Source organism: Corythoichthys intestinalis, chromosome 11 (genome assembly GCF_030265065.1).
Source record: "Corythoichthys intestinalis isolate RoL2023-P3 chromosome 11, ASM3026506v1, whole genome shotgun sequence".
In the NCBI taxonomy this organism is placed as follows: domain Eukaryota; kingdom Metazoa; phylum Chordata; class Actinopteri; order Syngnathiformes; family Syngnathidae; genus Corythoichthys; species Corythoichthys intestinalis.
The window spans coordinates 23,210,417-23,228,170 of NC_080405.1; the positions used below are offsets into that span (position 1 = coordinate 23,210,417).

The window sequence follows — 17,754 nt, forward strand, 5'->3', positions numbered from 1 at the left end:
CATTATGAAATACTTTGAATGATTCCTGTTCATTTTATTCATTTGTGTTGTTTGTTTTATTGCTCTAAAACTTTTATAGACAACATTTTAAGGGCCATATTCAATGGTCTTTATTTTAAAGGGGAAGTTCAGAATTTTTTACATTAGGCTTAATCTTTGAGTTAGCCGGGGTTTAATTAGTCGTTGGAAATGATTTGAACAAATTCTGTGCAGTTTGACAGTTATTTGTTAGTTTCAGGGCTCCGGAGTGGCTAAGCTAGCGCGAGTCAATGGTGGTTGAAATCAACTCCTTCAACTAATTAAACCCCCGTTAACTCGAATATTAAGCCTTATGTGAAAAATTAAAATGGTCAAATTCGCCACATGTAGGACGTTTTGCCGACGGCGGACATTTTGGCAGAACGCCGGAACATATTTCCTCCACACCTTTCTCACCTTTTTAACCCCTGACCCATTTTCATGCCTGACTATAGCTTGAATCTTTGAAACATCTTTTTTGAAGCATTGTGTTTCTCCTGTAAGAGCATTTGGAAAGCATCATTACAGCACATAATACAAGTAAACCAAAATATATTTATGAAAAAAGGGATATACATAATGAATTCAATTCAGCAGCATAGAATAACAATTCTAGCATGCCGACGAATAGTAGAACTCTTACAACGATGCTACATCTATATTGTAATCAGAGGATGGACATTCAAGCCCTTCAAACCTTTAAGGTGCGGTGCTGTGCAGGCTTGCATGGCAGTAGGAGTCCATTGGTGTATGAATGCATGCGTGAATATGAACACACGTAAAACACTTTGTGACACATCTCTGGGAAAGCGCTATACAAGGAAAGTTGCTGTGTTATGTTAACCGAGGCAGCGATGTCCTGTATTTGCAATTTACTGCAGTCATCTATGAAACACTCACTAATGATATTATGATGATAGTTCTTTGAGAGGCCTGAGGCACATTTGAACAAATTTGAACTTTTCTGTGAGCAGGGCATCTTTACTTGAATTATGCAGCTACATTTTATATACATATTTTATGTTAAAGATGGGTTTTAACGCCGAGGGCAATGTCTGTTTAAAGTTTCCTTTGTGCGCTGTCGGCAAGTGTCTTGTCATTTAATTGTTGTTTTCCTCCTTATACAAAAGAATGCATATTATTGTTCAATTAATGGTACAAAAAATACAAATAAAGTATCCATGGTCAAATATAGCAACTCAAAAACTTTTCTTTTGTTAAGATAATGTAGCAATCCTCGGCTGTTGAAAATAATTAAATATATAAAAAGTCAAACCCTTCGCGAGGTCAACCAAAATGTTAACTGGGCTCCATTCATCCCACACATGTCGTTGTTCACGATGACACCGTGACAGGCACTATTTATTTATTTATTTTTTCAGAAATTGTGATTTCTCAGTTAAAATACCCCGTATGACAGACGCCAACTGTTTTATGCATCCATTTGTTGGGACCAATGTTATATACTGCACATACTGTAGATCCCATTCACTAGACTTTTTTTTTTTTCCTCAAGCATTTATGTGTTGGCCTGAATAACATAAATGTGTACAACCTATATTTAAAAAAAATAATAAAAAAGACCAAATTTCTTTCCAAAGGTGTGTTTTGGACATGCAAGCTTGGCCTACGGATATACAACCCCTATCAAAAAGTATAGAATCACCAGTCTTGGACGAGCACTCACTCAGACATTTTATCATGTAGAACAAACTCAGATAAAAAGTTTGAAAAAATAATGAATTAGTTCAAAAGTGCAACTCTTTAGCATTCAGAAACACTAAAAGAAATGAATAAAAAACATCGTGGTGGTCAGTAAATGTTACTTTTATAGAGTAAGTGCAGGGAAATATATACGGAATCATTCCATTCTGAGGAAAAAAATATGGAATCATGAGAAACAAAGAAATAACAAAACACATCTCTAGTATTTAGTAGCACCACCTCTGGCTTTTATGACAGCTTGCAGTCTCTGAGGCATGGACTTGATGAGTATTCCTCATCAATTTGGTGCCAACTCTCTTTGATTGCAGTTGCCTGATCATCCTTGCAGGTCGGAGCCTTGCGGTGGAACATTTTTTTCACTTTCCACCACAGGTTTTCATTAGGGTTGAGATCTGGGCTATTTGCACGCCATGACATTGACTGGATGAGTCTTTCTCCAAGGAATGCTTTAACAGTTTTAGCTCTGTGACATGATGCATTGTCATCTTGGAAAATGACAAACATATTTTCAATTGAAGGGATAAGAAAGCTGTCTAAAATTTCAATGTAAACTTGTGCATTTATTGATGATTTAACCACAGCCATCTCCCCAGTGCCTTTGCCTGACATGAAGCCCCATATCATCAAGGACTGAGGAAATTTTGATCTTGTCTTCAGGCAGTCATCTTTGTAAATCTCACTGGAACAGCACCAAACAAAAGTTCCAGCATCATCACCTTGTCTAATGCAGATTTTTGACTCTTAACAAGGTGATGATGATGATTTTTAAGTACATTCATACCAATGGATGGAAAAATGATTGTCCATAATCCCTCCATCCTTCGCATTCATTCATCAATAAGAAGCACTGCAAGAATTTGTAAATAAATGGAAGCAAAATAACACCTGTCTAATTTACTCCAGACGTAAATATTGGTATCATGTGTGATGTAGGGACAAAGTTTGTCGCAGTCAGTGACGTTTCCACACTTTAATCTTCAGTTACCGGTGTCCACATGATGGCACCACAAACACATAATTCGCACATCTTCACTCTTGCCGCAGTTTTCAAGAACTGTCGTTTAAATCTGCGTGTGGATGATAGGCCAAACCGTAGAAAAAGTTCTTCTTTTTGCAAAATACCCTGCTACGTGTAGACATGGCCTTAGTTGAATGAAACGCGAGTTGTCTGAGTTTGTCACCGCTTCCTGGAAGAGAGCAGAGCGGGAGGGTGCGGAGGGAAGGCGGCAGTGACGCCCTTGCAAATACGATGATGATTGGCTAGGTGGCTCGGAGCATTAGCATTTGCGTTTCCAATAGCATTAGCATTTAGCCTGGTGGGCGTCATCTTAAACTCTCGGGCAACTTTAAAAAAAAAATTTTTTTTTTTTACATAAAGTTCATGGCGTCTAGGTGGGTACAATTCATTGAAAATAATGTACTATTTTCCTGCATAGTGTTCATTGTAATCACCAAGTTAGCGTCGGAAAACACTCAGGCGACTTGAAGTTCTGCTGTGAGACCCCCAATTTGGCCTAATTTCAAAATTGCCCTATATGCATGTGTGATGCATCATTAGAAAGCTTAAAATCTCAATTTTCTGGAGGAAGAAAAATTTTGAACAGAAGGCTTTTTGAAAAAAAAAAAAATTAAAACAGCAAAACCCTAACTGGAGGCGAAAGCACGCGAGAGCAGAACTAATGACGCCACGAATTTAACGAGATATTATCGCTTACTTATCTTGTTTCGATCTCAAAACTCCATGTAGCATGTACCACCCAGTCTCAAGACACACCTGTGAATGGCCACAGCCAGATTTTTTATTTCAGATTTTATGGGTGAAACATGGTGATATAACAAGGGTCGCGATGCAGAAATAGCAGACAACAAGGAATGGTTGAGATTTTCTTTTTCGTATAGTTACCCTTTTAAACATTATTTTTCTTATTTTTTTGTTTGGATTGATTATTTATCATCTAGCATATCGGGGAAAATGCGACAGTCACACACACACAAAAAAAAAAAATACAATTAAGCGATAGTTATGAGGTATAAAGCCGTGACTTTTTTACAGACGTCAAATTTTTCATTGTGTCGTAAAGTTTGATATGGGAGTGAATAATTTTTTAAAGTTTTTTATTTTTTTATTTTTAAAACTAAATATTAGACATCAATGAATGATTCTAAACTAAAAATGACAGACATTTTGAATAATAAATATAATTACAGTGTTTTATGGCTAGGTTCAAGCAAAAGCGGTTGCGCGACGTCTGTAAATGGGGGTTTTCAAGGTAAAACGGACAAATTAAAAATAGTGCGGGGGCTTATTGAGCCATGAATCTGCTATGGCAGCATATAGACATATTGTTCTTTCAAACACAACAGTTGTTTTGGCTTAAAATACTGCAGTTTCTTTTAAAGAGGAGTGCAAGAGCAGAAACTGTTTTTTCAGTCTGGTCTGTGTTTTCCGCCATATGTATAGATAGATATTACCAAAAATAGTCACTTGCCTTAAACTTTTCTTGAATGACATATCCATGAACCTTTTGTGATGTTTTTTAATCAAAACAACTAGAGTGGGTGTGTCCTAACCGGTCCTCAAGGGCCGTTGTGGGTCCTGGTTTTTGTTCCTACCAATAGAGCACAAACAGTTTAACCAATTAAGTTTCTTCTAAAGCAAGCAGCACCTGACTTCAATCAACTGATTACACTTGTAAGACACTAGATTGGTGAAAAGGTGTCGTCTAATTTTGTTGGAATGTAATCCAGCACCCACTGCCGCCCTATGTGGAATAGTTTGGACACCCCTGAACTAGAGCAAAGATAGTAGTGGCAGGAGATTCAGAGCCTCACCTGCATATTGAAAATCATAGATAGGGGTGTGATGATATTCACAAGTCACAGTTCAGTATGTACCTCGGGTACGGGGGTTACGATTCGGTGTGGTTCAATACAACTGGAAAAATAAAAAGGCTTTTTTTCCCTCATCGTATTTGAAAGTTTGTATACTGTTACTCTTATATAGGTGAATTTAAAAAAAAATTTGAAAGTTACAAGTTTGTATACTGTTACTCTTATATAGGTGAATTTTTAAAAAGTAAGATGTGTGACCTTTTTGAGTGTGAAGTGTGAAGTTGTTTTTTTAAATGAAAAAAATCAGTTCAATTCAATCAGTTAATCTAAACATATTTGATGTGAAAGATGTTATAACATGTAAAATGTGAAAAGTAACATTAGTTACTTTGCTCAGTAACTACTCTCACAATGAGGTAACTGAATTACTAACTCGATTACTTTTTGGGGGAAGTAATTTGTAACCGTTACTAATGACTTTTTTAAAGTAAGATTAACAACACTGATAGTCACACAAGGATAGCATTTATCAAGCAACCAAGATAATAGGATGTTACATACACAACAAGCATAATTTGGACTAATGTGGTGAAGACAAACTTACTGATTCGATGGCATTTGCCAACTTCAAACGCAATAATATTCATATTGTTGCGTCCATACCTTTCTGGCATAAAATTATTTCAAATGAAAAGAAATTTTTGATAAAGCTGGTTCTTACACTGTATACAGTAGATGCACCCAGCATTTAGAAGTGTGGCGTTACTGTTTTATAATTTATTGCATAAAGTTACATATATTAATATACTGGAAAATAGGAAAAAACGGCAATAGTATATTTATTTATTTTCTCATCTTTGGACCTATGCAGGATTTTGGAGCTGGATCAAGTGGTTCGAGATGAGCATGGGAATATTTTGGACCCTGAACAGGCCAGTATCATCAGTCTGTTCCGGGCCCACGAGGAAGCCTCTGCCAAGATCAACGAACGCATAAAAGAGGAGCAAGTAAGAAAGTTAAGGAAGGAGACTGTTATTTATCATGAATTATTTCATTCCGTTCTTCAATAAGACGTGATCGAATAAAAATTAATGAAGCTGTCTGTGCTTTATGTAGGAATATATTTTTCTTGCTAATCATGTCTCAAGTGATAAGTATTCACGTCATTATACATTTTTGATGGGGGATGAATTAAGGTCCTTAAAGCCCCCGCTGCATATCATCAGCAATTCATTAAGGGGTTAGGTCAGAGTTTCTCTCGGAATTTTCTAGGTCTCATTTGAAGAACTCACAAGTTAACCTTCATGTGTCTTACTTTTGCAGTCCAACATTCAGACAGAACACAGTGGCTTCTCGGCGCGCATCCAGTCGTCACCCACACATAGCCTCTATGTCTTTGTCAGGAACTTTGTGTGTCGTGTGGGAGAAGATTCAGAACTCTTCATGTCTCTCTATGACCCTAATCAACAAACAATCATCAGGTATTACAGGGGCTTTTATTTTCATCACTTTTTATTAAGTTGTTGGGGTTGGGTCGCTCAATTGTCACATTCACAATGTGTTTTGGGGGGAATTTAAAAGTTGGGTAGAGGAACCTAAGGATTAAAAGATAAGGGGTATAAAATATTGTTTATTGTCATTGGTATCATTGACAGTTACAATATAGCTTTGTGATAAGATTAACCCAAAGAAAACCGAAGAAAAGACGAGGGCTGACTGGAGAAGCCTGGGCTTCTTAAATCCCGTCCCCAATTAAACCAAAGGATGCACATCACTACATGATAGAGTAAGCGTTTCACGTTGTGGTACAAGTACTGTATTTTTTGTTGTTGTTCTTTTTTTTTTTTTGATTACACATGAATTATCTTCCCAAAAGTCATTGATTCGACGTAACACTTGGGTCAAGCTGTCTGTCCTCTGTTTGCTCATTGATTAGGGTAGAGTTTGTCTGATTTGTTGAAGGAGGATATCCGAGGCAGACACTGAAATCCAGACGTGAAGGTGTTGGCCGGACATGGGCGTTGGCTCGATGTAGGTCGCATTGTTGAGAAAATCCTGTCCAGAGTACTTATTGACCAGTTGAGCAGTTGCATTATACAAAAATTGTTGCAGATTTAATCAACACTCGACAGCATTCGCGTATGTCAGCAGTTGGAATGTTCAGTCTTTGCGACGGAGCTGATTATTAGGGCATGTTATGACTACCTTATCCTTAGTCTCTGAAATTCCTCACTGTTTGTTATGGGAACACTATGTGGTGTCTGTGTGTCTGGCAGAACGCCCTACTTTGACTCTCGTGCAGTTGTTTTTTTCAATACTAGAGGTTAGTCAGGTAGCGACTACATATACTGTCCTTATATTTTTTTTCAAATGCTGCTAGGGACCCCATGTTGGTCAGTGCAGAGTCAAGAGCATTCTAGCATTCCAGAGGCGGGCCCTTATGTTCGTAATCGAAAATGATTTTAAGGTAGTTCTCACATGGCTATAGGTAAACTCATTTTTCCCTCTCAAATCATAATTCCATTCCCTCGCTTGGAAGCGAATTTGTAAGTTATGCAAGTAATATCACAATGCAATGTGATTGTCACCACAAAACAATATTTATTCAATATTCAAATGACTTGGTTGAACATGATGGAAATATTGAGTTATTGCTTTTCATCTCAAAGCAAATTTTGACAGAAATTTTAAAGAACCTTTGACTTGCTAAACACACACACACACGCAGACACACCCACCACTGTGAGTCTCCTTGATGCTAAAACTTCAATAAACGAGAAACAATGCTATGCCATAAATAAGAAAATGAAAAAGACAAATTATAGTGCTGCACATCCTGACTGGCAGCACGTGGAGGTTGCTGACAGTGCTGATGCGAAGCCCTGTCATTTACTGTCATACTGGCGATTTGCCTCAGCCTCCAAACCTGCAACCGTGCAACCACAAATGTTCTCTTTCAATCTCAATCCAAGCAAAATATGTCGCCCAAATTTTTGTCGCCATAAATCCAGTTTCATTTCAACCAGTTTGTAATATCAGTAGGTCCTCAAATAATATACTTAATACCAAATGCAGTTTCTTGGCATGATCCCTGCTTTATATGAAGCAGAGTTCATAAAACCTCATTACAGGAATAGAGGGGGTTCGTGCAAATCAGGCTTGCATGATATAGTACTTGAACTAGAAGAGCCTGACAATTTTACAACAATTTGGCTGCTGAACTTGAAAACCACCAAATACTGTACTTTGCATACTGATTCAAAACAGGGCAATACATGCCTGGTTTTTGATAAGGACAATGTAGCCATCCACACTCCACCCCCTCCCTGTACTGTATATGTACATTCCTAATCACAAGCAGGTAGGTAAGCAGTACAGTATATTGGCTTAAAAGCTCAACCTAGGGGAAAAATATGGAAACAACACATTCATCCACCTTTGGTCAGCTTGGATAAAAGTCAGGAGGAGATCCTGTTTTTGCCTATGTTGAAATCACCAGTCTTTCAGAGACAGTGGTCACAACAGTGGACAGCTATTCAAAAATTGACACTTAAGACCTTCAACCCTTTTTAGGACAAGTCACTATTGTTGGTCATTTAAAAAGCCTAAAATATTAGCAATTAGTATCATTGAATACTTTTTGTAATAATTATGATTGTTTTGATTTTATGATGATAAATAAATTTATAAACTAATACAATGTAAACAAATGTATATTTAATGAAATTACAATTATAAAAACACAAATACATCTGTTACAGCCCCCAAAATACAGTAAAGTTCCAATGATGCCGACAGACGTCCAATTCATCCGAGAAGACTGGCTGCGGTTCATGTTTCAGTGCCATTGACGGCGTTGGATGTTGAATACAATTTGACTTGGAGGTGATAATAAACGTTCATCCGTCCCTTCCAAAATGGACTGGACATCTCGCACCGTCAATGGCAGCTAATGAATTAAATGAGTGCCCTTTAGTGGTTAACATAAATAAATAAATCTAATAATTAATGCATGATCAGGTTTAAAAAAAAAAAAAAAAAAAAAAAGTCACAGATCGCGACCATCCAAATGACATTATTTCAGTTTTCTTTATCTTTTAATTAATTACTTAGTTAATTATTATTAAAAAATATATATTATTCAACACTCTCCCACTGTGAAGGTGACAAGGTCTATTTTTGTAATACACTACAGAGCATTTCAGATCAGAACTGTTTGTAATGGTGCATCTTTATTAATTACCATATTAAAAATTAAAACTACTTCCATATAGGAAATTATAACTTGTTCTATGTTATATTAAAGAATTTGGATTGTTTCCTTTACAATATTTTGATTTCCTGATGTTGAATTTGGAATTTTATTAGTTCTACAATATTAGCTCCAAGAATAAGCACAAAAAATGTATATATATATATATATATATATCTCCAAGGAACCTTCCTCAATATTCTAGTTAAATCCAATTCACAGTACAATCACAATCTAAATATCGAAACTTTAAATGTCTACTCAATTGCTAAAGAATTTTTCTCTAATTGAATGTTATCCTCTCTTCTGCAGCGAGAACTATTTAATTCGGTGGGGCAGCAAAGGTTTCCCCAAAGAAATTGACATGCTCAACAACCTCAAGGTTGTCTTTACAGTAAGTGACCACAAGAGGACAATGGTGCACTGTCAGTAGATGACTCTTCGTCCTACATTTGCTGAATTATCACCTCTTATTATCTACTCATTGTGGAGTCGTCTTATTTTTCCACCAGAAATGGTTCGTACTCTCAAACTGCTTTGCTCTTTTTTTTTTTTTTTTTTTTTAAACTTTTCTGACAGGATCTAGGGAATAAGGACCTGAGCAGGGAGAAGATTTACCTTATCTGTCAGATAGTCCGAGTGGGTAGGATGGATCTGAAGGAGAGCAACAAGAAGTGCACTCAGGGTCTTAGGCGTCCTTTTGGAGTGGCAGGTACATAACAGTTTCACTGCACTTATCCTTTTTCTAGCTACATTAGGAAGAAAATAGATTGTGGTTTGCGCACTTTGGCTGTACAGTCCTGTAGTTCAAGGTTTTCCCTCCTGTGTGAAACCAGTGGTGACCTGATTTACTCTTAAGAAAATATACGGTGTGTATTTGAAACATCTGCATACCTTTTCCATAGGAAAGTCCATTTTGTTTGATAACAAACCATGCAAAGCGCTAAAGACAGGCAGACGAATAGAATCAGGTTTATAATGTTTAGATGTTATTTACATTTCCTTTGGGAAAATGGCTCGTGTTAATTTTCAAATTTAAACACATTATTTGCTCTACTACAGTGATCCCTCGTTTTTCGCGATTAATGGGGACCAGAACCCGCCGCGATAAGTGAAAACCCATGAAGTAGCACCCACCCCAATTTTTTTTGTCGGTGTTCAATGTATTTATTCAGATTTAGCATTAGAGAGAGATACATACAAGACTTTTTTTTTTTTTCACCCCCACTTTCACCCCCCCCCCCCGAAGTATAAATATAAAAAAAATAATAATAATACAATAATAATAATAATAATAAATAATATATAATAAAGAAAATACAATAATACAACAATAATAATAATTAAAAAAAACAAAAACTTTATGTATATGTACTGTATACAATATGGGTTTTAGCACTTCTAAAGAGATAATTATAAGTTTTAAACCTGTTACTGTCCCACCAATTTTTTTAATAAACAAGAATAAAGTATAAAAATACTTGTCTTTATTAAATGCTTCATTGAGTGAGTCCACTCAAATCCGCTCAAGCTGATCCCTTACACACAATGAGTTGCCACAGCAACTGTTTGGTGCTTTGAAGCTTTGGGTTGCAGGCATCTGTGGCATAATCAAACGTCTTTCAATCATCGTTAAGTTTAATAAGCAACTGCAGGGCACTGCCTGACGAACAAAGAGCAGGGAGAAGGAGGGAGGGAGCGTAAGACTACGCGATAGGCTCGGCACAGCTCATCTGTAGTTTTTTTCTTTTTACTTGGGGGGGGGGGATGCGATGGACTGAGGATGCAAAGTTTGAAGCGCGAAGTAGCGAGGGATCACTGTATTCTTTATTAGCAAAAAGGGGGTTGCAAATGCTTGCAACATCCTAACCGTATTGATGGGACACTGGGTGGTGTGGCCGATAAATAGGGGGCCTGCATTGTTGGCGAGGCCATCAAAGCTGACCGAGTGGAATCACAGACAAAGAGCTTTTTTTGTTGAAAATTATTGTGAATAAATGCTTAAATCCCTGAATTCTTTATAGATATGGACGTAAAACAGTCTCTATTCCTGGTTAAAACAAAACAAAACGTGCAGTTAGCATTTATTTTACGTAAATATGTCGAAGTACAATGCTAGGCTATTAGTGAATCTAGCCAGCGGCCGCCTTATGTAAACAGAGCTTTTCCGGTGAAAATGCTTGTGAATAAATTCTTAAATCCCCAAACTCTTTATAGATATGGGCGTAAAATAGTCTTCATTCTTGGATAACAGCAGCAAAAAAAAAAGTGCAGATGACATTTATTTTACGTAAATATGTTGAAGTACAATGCTAGTCTGTTAGTGAATGTAGGTAGCGCCCGCCTTATGTAAACAAAAGGATTTTTCCGGTTAAAATTCTTGTGACTAAATGCTTAAATCACTGAATTTTTAATTGACATGGACGTAAAACAGTCTCGATTCCTGGTTAAAAGCAAAAAAAAAAAAAAACATGCAGTTAGCATTTATTTTACATAAATATGTCAAAGTACAATGCTAGTCTGTTAGTGAATGTAGCTAGCGGCCACCTTACATAAACAGAGCTTTTCTGGTGAAAGTTCTTGTGATTTAATGCTTAAATCTCCGAATTCTTTATAGATATGGACGTAAAAGTTTCGATTCCTGGTTAAAAGCAAAAAAAAAAAAAAAAAAAAAACGTGCACTTAGCATTTATTTACATGAATATTGCGAACTATATTGCCAATGTAGTAGCAGCTAATTCCTCCCATTGATTTTTTTCACAACGTTTCAAAATTCATGCATGGTACGAAAAATGTAATAATTACCTTTAATCCTCGAACAAATCACTCCTGAGACAATCCTTCCTGTTTGTATGCAGTACAGCTTTCGTACTTTTTCAACAGAAATCCGGCATTGGATTGCTGCGTGCGTGTTTGTGAATAGCTCCTAATGATGTGGGCGGCCCCGTACTTGAATGCGAGGCGCAGTGCATGACCGATCTGACCCGTCAATACCATTATGAAGTATGTCTTAACATCATTTAAAGTTAAGACAGTTTGCAGTTTTTGCTAGTGGAAGCACAGTGGGCCTTGTGATGCTGTGATCCCCTGAGCCTTGAGTTCGAGGCAGGGGCTAAGGGTCATAGGATTTAATATGTAAATGGGTCTTTTCTCTATTTGCCTTGCGAGTGGCTGTCGACCCATCCATAGTTAACCCTGTTGCCTAAAGTCAACTGGGATGGGCTCAAGCCAATCACGACCTTGACAAAGGAATAAGCGCTGTTGAAAATGTAAAGTATAGTTTTGAGGTGTGGTTGTTTGTCTATACAATATGTGCCTTGCAATTGACTGCCAGCTTACTGTCTCTTGCTCAAAGCCAGCTGGGATAGGCTCCAGCTCAATCATTCCAAGTATATTGTAATGTAATTTCTTTATGTATTATTGTCACCATGTTTGAGACATGTTTGTTTTTCTTGTTTACCAGTTATGGACATCAGTGACATAATCAAAGGAAAGGTTGAATGTGATGAGGAGAAGCAGTTTTTCATCCCTTTCTTCCCGTATGTGCTCGTCTTCCTTCCTCGTAAATCTTCAAATTTTTGTGAAAGTTAAATGTCATTTTGTGTGCAGCGAGACCTCTGCATCGGTGCACTTGAGTGACAATGTATTCACATTTGTGTGTGCCTGTTCATGCAGGGTTGTGGCCGAAAACGACTTTCTCCACACCTTTCTGAACAAAGTGACTACATCCCGAGGGGACAGCGGTGGTCAAGGTAAAGTACTTCCTGTCTTGCTGTGAGCACTCGTGCGATCTTTTCAAAATTTAGGGAAGGGGGAGTGGGAGAGAACAGATCAATATTGCGAAAGTGGCAATGAATCAAAATCATGAAATGGAACACATTAGGGTTACCCCCAACAATACCCCCAATAAAATGAAATTACATATAAATGACTTTTAGTTTCACAAAGACTAAATTGCTCACACTTTAGATCCGAACAGTTGTCTATATGTGTCTTGCAATAGACTGGCTCTTGCCTAAAGTCACCATCTCATCTGCCATCCTAGTTGGAAGTACAGTAGAAAGTGGATGAATATATGAGCCCCAATCTCTTATCTCAAAATGAGTCACAGAATAGACTTTGTAGACGTTGCACTGCAATGGCTAACCTTGAAATAAAAGATTTCACAAAGATGTCCTCAAAAACCTTTCATCACTCATTTTCATCCTTTCCTCATGTTTTCTTGCATCATTTCACCAAGAGAAGCCCTTTTTCATATTTTTCTTTCAATTTCAAGGTCAACATACAATAAAATTCTTCACATTTACTATTGGGAAGTTTTGGTCTCACAGATATTGTGGATTGCAAGTTAACGTTACATGTAATTGTTAGTTCGGCTCAGATGGTTGTTTTTTAACTTTGTGTTAAAGTGTGTATTTGTTTTTATAATCTAGATAACATTGTTTTGCATGGTAAAAGACCTCCTACAAATCAGAACGATGTAAGTAGCAGCTTCTAAACGGAATTTCAATCGCTCTTTTCCTTTGAAGTGCACCCATTACAGGATAAATTGGCTGACCATTGCCAGAAAAAAACTGTTATTATTATTATTACTGTAATTATGCATAATCCAATGTAAAATTGCAAATGTATTAAAAATAACAGCAATAACCTTAAAACATGTTATTACCACTCCGTCTGCAACACTATTACTGTATTTTTCGGATTACAAAGCGCACCATCAATGAATGAGTTTATTTTCATAGACAAGGAACACTTGATTATAAGGCACATTAGTGCATCGATGTATTGAATTTGTTCTTTATCTTTTAACATTGTGTATATATTGTTTTTGTTTTTTATTATTGTTATGTTCTATTATTTTTAATGAGTTTGATGAGGGATAAATGTGTTTCATTAGCACTTTACTGAAGCCGTATAGTACAAATACACTCCAACAAAAATAGGTTTGAGGTCATTAACCACGACCAGAATTCATACACTAGGATTCCAAAGCGCACTGTCAATATTGGAGAAAAGTAAAGGATTTTGTGTGCGCCTATTTGTCCCCCCTCCCAAAAAAATGTGGTATTAATCTCTTGCTTTTTTTTTTCGGCTTTGAAAAATTGCACAAGTGATATCCTTAAAGGATAATGAATCGTATTTCATAATTAAGAATGTGTGATAGGATAAGGACACGTAGGACACGATAAGGACACATCTGTAAGACCTCTACAATATCACAGCATGCACTGTATTCTCTAAGATATATACTGTATATATAATGAAAATGTTCTATTTTTTTTCGGGCTTCAAAATTGTTATTTCCAAGTTTCATAGCAAAACCTTTTGCATGCAGTCAACATAATTGTCTTTCCAGGACTCTGGGTGACAATGAAAGCTCTGGTTGGCGACATTATCCAGATACGCAAAGAATATCCTCACCTGGTGGACCGAAGCACAGTGGTCGCTCGCAAGCTAGGCTTCCCCGAGATCATCATGCCAGGAGACGTGCGCAATGACATATACCTTACACTGCAGGGCGGCGACTTTGACAAGTACAACAAGACCACGCAGAAAAATGTGGAGGTCATCATGTGCGTGTGTGATGAGAAGGGCAAGGTTGTACACGTGAGTAGCAGAAGATCATGAGAAAATGAAAAGAACACACCTGCACAATATAATACAGCCTTTAATTAATTCAGTGATTCTCCAAATGTGGTACCACTGATGGTAAACTGGTTTCTGTCGTAGTACATGAAGAAATCATTGGACTAAATCTTCAAAGGGTCCATAAGATTAATGTTGCTTTAACTTTTCTTTAAACCCCAGTACAACATTTTTATAGTATAGTTATGGTGTAGTGCACAATTTATATATACACACTATAGTATACTACTACAAGTTCAGTTTTAATTTGTACTTAATTTTATGCATAATACATGTTCAATCATTCGGCAAGTTTGGATTCCCCATATTCATATTTAGCAGCATTAAAGATTTAAAGAAGTATTGCTGTACATCCAATAGAGAGCTTTCAGTAAGTATTTCAGAAGATTTAAGACAATTTTGGTATTTTTAAAGGAGTATTTCCGTAAATTAAAGACATCTTGTTTTCCACATAGGATTTCAGTAATTTATTTTTAAGTTACGTTTGGGAATATTTTAGTACACATTATAGTGTTTAGGTAACTTTGAAGAGATATTTATCTTGTGTGTTTAAATCACACTGTACATGAACACATAGGCTTATGATCTCGTTCACTGCCATTGACAGTGTTAGACATCAAGTCCATTTTAACTGAGATGGCTGGCATTGAATTTGACTGGACGTCTATGGCTGTTAATGGCAGCCAATGAGCTCAGTAAACAGTATTTTAATGTTGTTATGGGGTTGCAATGTACTTGAAGAGCTTTGAAAGTATTTGTGGATGTGGTACTGGGCATCAAAAGTTTGATCCATACTAGTTTATTTCATCAATAACTGAAAATAATTCACTTTTCACATTATAATCCACAATTTTATACATTGACCAGAGGGTTATGGACCTCAGTAACTTTCTGAGTATTTTTTGCAGTATATTTGTCCAATAAACACACATTGAAATATAGATTTATGTTGCTAAATCGAAGTGTGCAAGTTCAGGTAACATTTGCATTTTTTGAGGCCACTCATTGTGGAAACTTAAGATAAATAAACATGAGTTGTGCATAGGGGGAGTTTTGGGGCAGGGGTACATAAATTGTTCATGATCCCGAAACGCGTGTCAACAATAAAATTAACTTACAAGAATATTTATGATAAAAGTTGAAAATGAGGGTTGTTTCCAATCATTTTTGAGGGGAATTCTTAATCAAGCTGCTTAGGAGAGCTATACTTTTCGCCAAGATCGTCATCCATTGAAGGTGTTCTATCAAATTTTGCACTCCGTCAGAAATTGCAACTTTGCCTTAAAAATGGCCGCGAATACAGCGGTTTCAGAGTAAACGCTACAAACTTTCTTTAAATAAAGGAATATTTACGTACGTTTCATTATGGATTGGCATGTAGAAAAGTTCTCCTCAGACACATCCTGCCATGCTAGCTGCACACAGCAACTGCACGCTGCTCTCTCAATGTTTAAGTCTTCGCTGTGTAGTTAAGCATTAATTTACGCCATATTCGTGTTGAACATGTATGTTTACGATGTTACTTGTTTATTTAGCACCTGTGGATAAAATTGAGAGTCCAACTGTATGTAAATGAGGGCTTATTTACCGCCACATCAGCTTTGGGAGCAAAATATTATAAAGGTGAAAAATTTGACAGAACGCCGGTGGTGGCTCTGTGGTACAATTAGCGTCTTTAGTGGGGCAAATTGAAACTCCGCTCAGCATTTTGGCGGTGCTCTCTGGCGTTTCATGGTCCACATTTTTAATCCTTGGTTCTTGCTCAGTAGTTGTTGTCACTTTTGAAAGCATAGGTTTGAAAAAAATTACATGTACAGTATCTATCTTGCCTCTTCGGTCCTCAGGTGGTTTTGGCTAAAAGCAAAGCAAATGACAGTCTAAGGTGCTAGTCACATGATCTGTTCGAAAAATAATTTTGACACATTATAAAATGTTTTTTTTTTTCATTTATTTTTGTGGTTTGTTTTATTGCTTTACAACTTTTATAGCAAATATTTTACCGGCAAACTCTTAATTTTAAAATCATATATATATATATATATATATATATATATATATATATATATATATATATATATATATATATATATATATATATATATGAAAGTTAATTACATGCAATGATACTTTTCGGCATGCGGCCCCCCCATCCCCCCTTAAACTCCACGTATGGTGTTGTGTTTTTTACCAAACAGTAACTTTGATTTAGGTGTAATGCTAACTTTGATTCAGGAATAATGCTAACATTACAGCGGTTTATTTCTTCACATTTTATGTAATTTTTTATTACTATATGTTTTTATGAAGGTCAACTCTGTAGAGGGTTGGTTTCTTAATCAAAAAAACAAAGGTTTGGAGGGCTGGAAAAGAAGAATGGCATTTCCATTCATTTCAATGGGGAAATCTGATTTTCGGAATAAAGCTCAGCCGTCATCGTACCGCTATGCACTTTACATCAATCACCTGAGTATGACACCTTCTTTCCCCCTCACTCTTAAATCCCTAGAACTCCATCTGTCTAGGAGCAGGGGATAAGGCGACAAGTGAATACAGATCAGTCATCTACTACCAAGTCAAACAACCCCGCTGGATGGAGACATTTAAGGTGTGTGTTGTTGGAGACATAGGATTATTTACTTCCCCTTTCATTTCTGAAAGCCTTGTTGTCAACGCTACTTGTATAGGCACAATGGAGAGATGTGTAACATTTTGAAAGATGTTGAGAAAGAAGTTGTTTTATTTTCTTGTCCTCCAGGTAGCTGTCCCTCTTGAGGAAATGCACAAAATCCATCTTCGGTTCATGTTTAGACATCGCTCCTCTCAAGAGTGTGAGTTTGACAGTTGCTTGCCTATGTGTTTTCCCTGCCTCTTGTCCGTCCTCTCCCTTCCCCTGAGCACAATGTAACATGGAAAAGGACAAAAGGATTGGAAGCAATTTGCAAAATGACCAGAGGCGTCATTACACACACACTTGATTATACAGGAAGCTGTCATGTTCCTTCTACGCCACTTTTCACTTTATTTCCCTGATGTGCTCTCTTGCCCTTTTCACCCTCTATGTGCAGCCAAGGACAAAAGTGAGAAAAAGTTTGCCATGGCTTTCGTGCGTCTGATGAAGAATGACGGGACGGTCCTACAGGATGGCCTTCATGACCTTGTGGTATTCAAGGTGAGGATGAAAGAGGGTTTTGTTGTTGTTGTTGTTTTTAAACTCATTGAAGGCTTTCGCAAAAGTAACTGTCCCTCTTGTCTCACTAAAAATAGAAGAAACTTAAAAC

The 17,754-nt window shown here is 36.9% G+C and overlaps 1 protein-coding gene across 6 annotated transcripts in view; it reads left to right on the forward strand.

Annotated features, from left to right (window-relative positions):
- Window positions 1-17,754, forward strand: part of LOC130924409 (dedicator of cytokinesis protein 2-like) — a 315,198-nt gene that overhangs the window by 68,507 nt on the left and 228,937 nt on the right. For all 6 annotated transcript variants that reach the window (XM_057850956.1, XM_057850960.1, XM_057850959.1 and 3 more), the window contains 10 exons: window positions 5,447-5,582; window positions 5,899-6,056; window positions 9,140-9,221; window positions 9,407-9,539; window positions 12,291-12,366; window positions 12,503-12,579; window positions 14,187-14,437; window positions 16,983-17,081; window positions 17,232-17,304; window positions 17,542-17,645. In XM_057850956.1, the coding sequence (XP_057706939.1) occupies window positions 5,447-5,582; window positions 5,899-6,056; window positions 9,140-9,221; window positions 9,407-9,539; window positions 12,291-12,366; window positions 12,503-12,579; window positions 14,187-14,437; window positions 16,983-17,081; window positions 17,232-17,304; window positions 17,542-17,645 (1,189 nt within the window). The remainder of the gene's footprint in view (window positions 1-5,446; window positions 5,583-5,898; window positions 6,057-9,139; window positions 9,222-9,406; window positions 9,540-12,290; window positions 12,367-12,502; window positions 12,580-14,186; window positions 14,438-16,982; window positions 17,082-17,231; window positions 17,305-17,541; window positions 17,646-17,754) is intronic.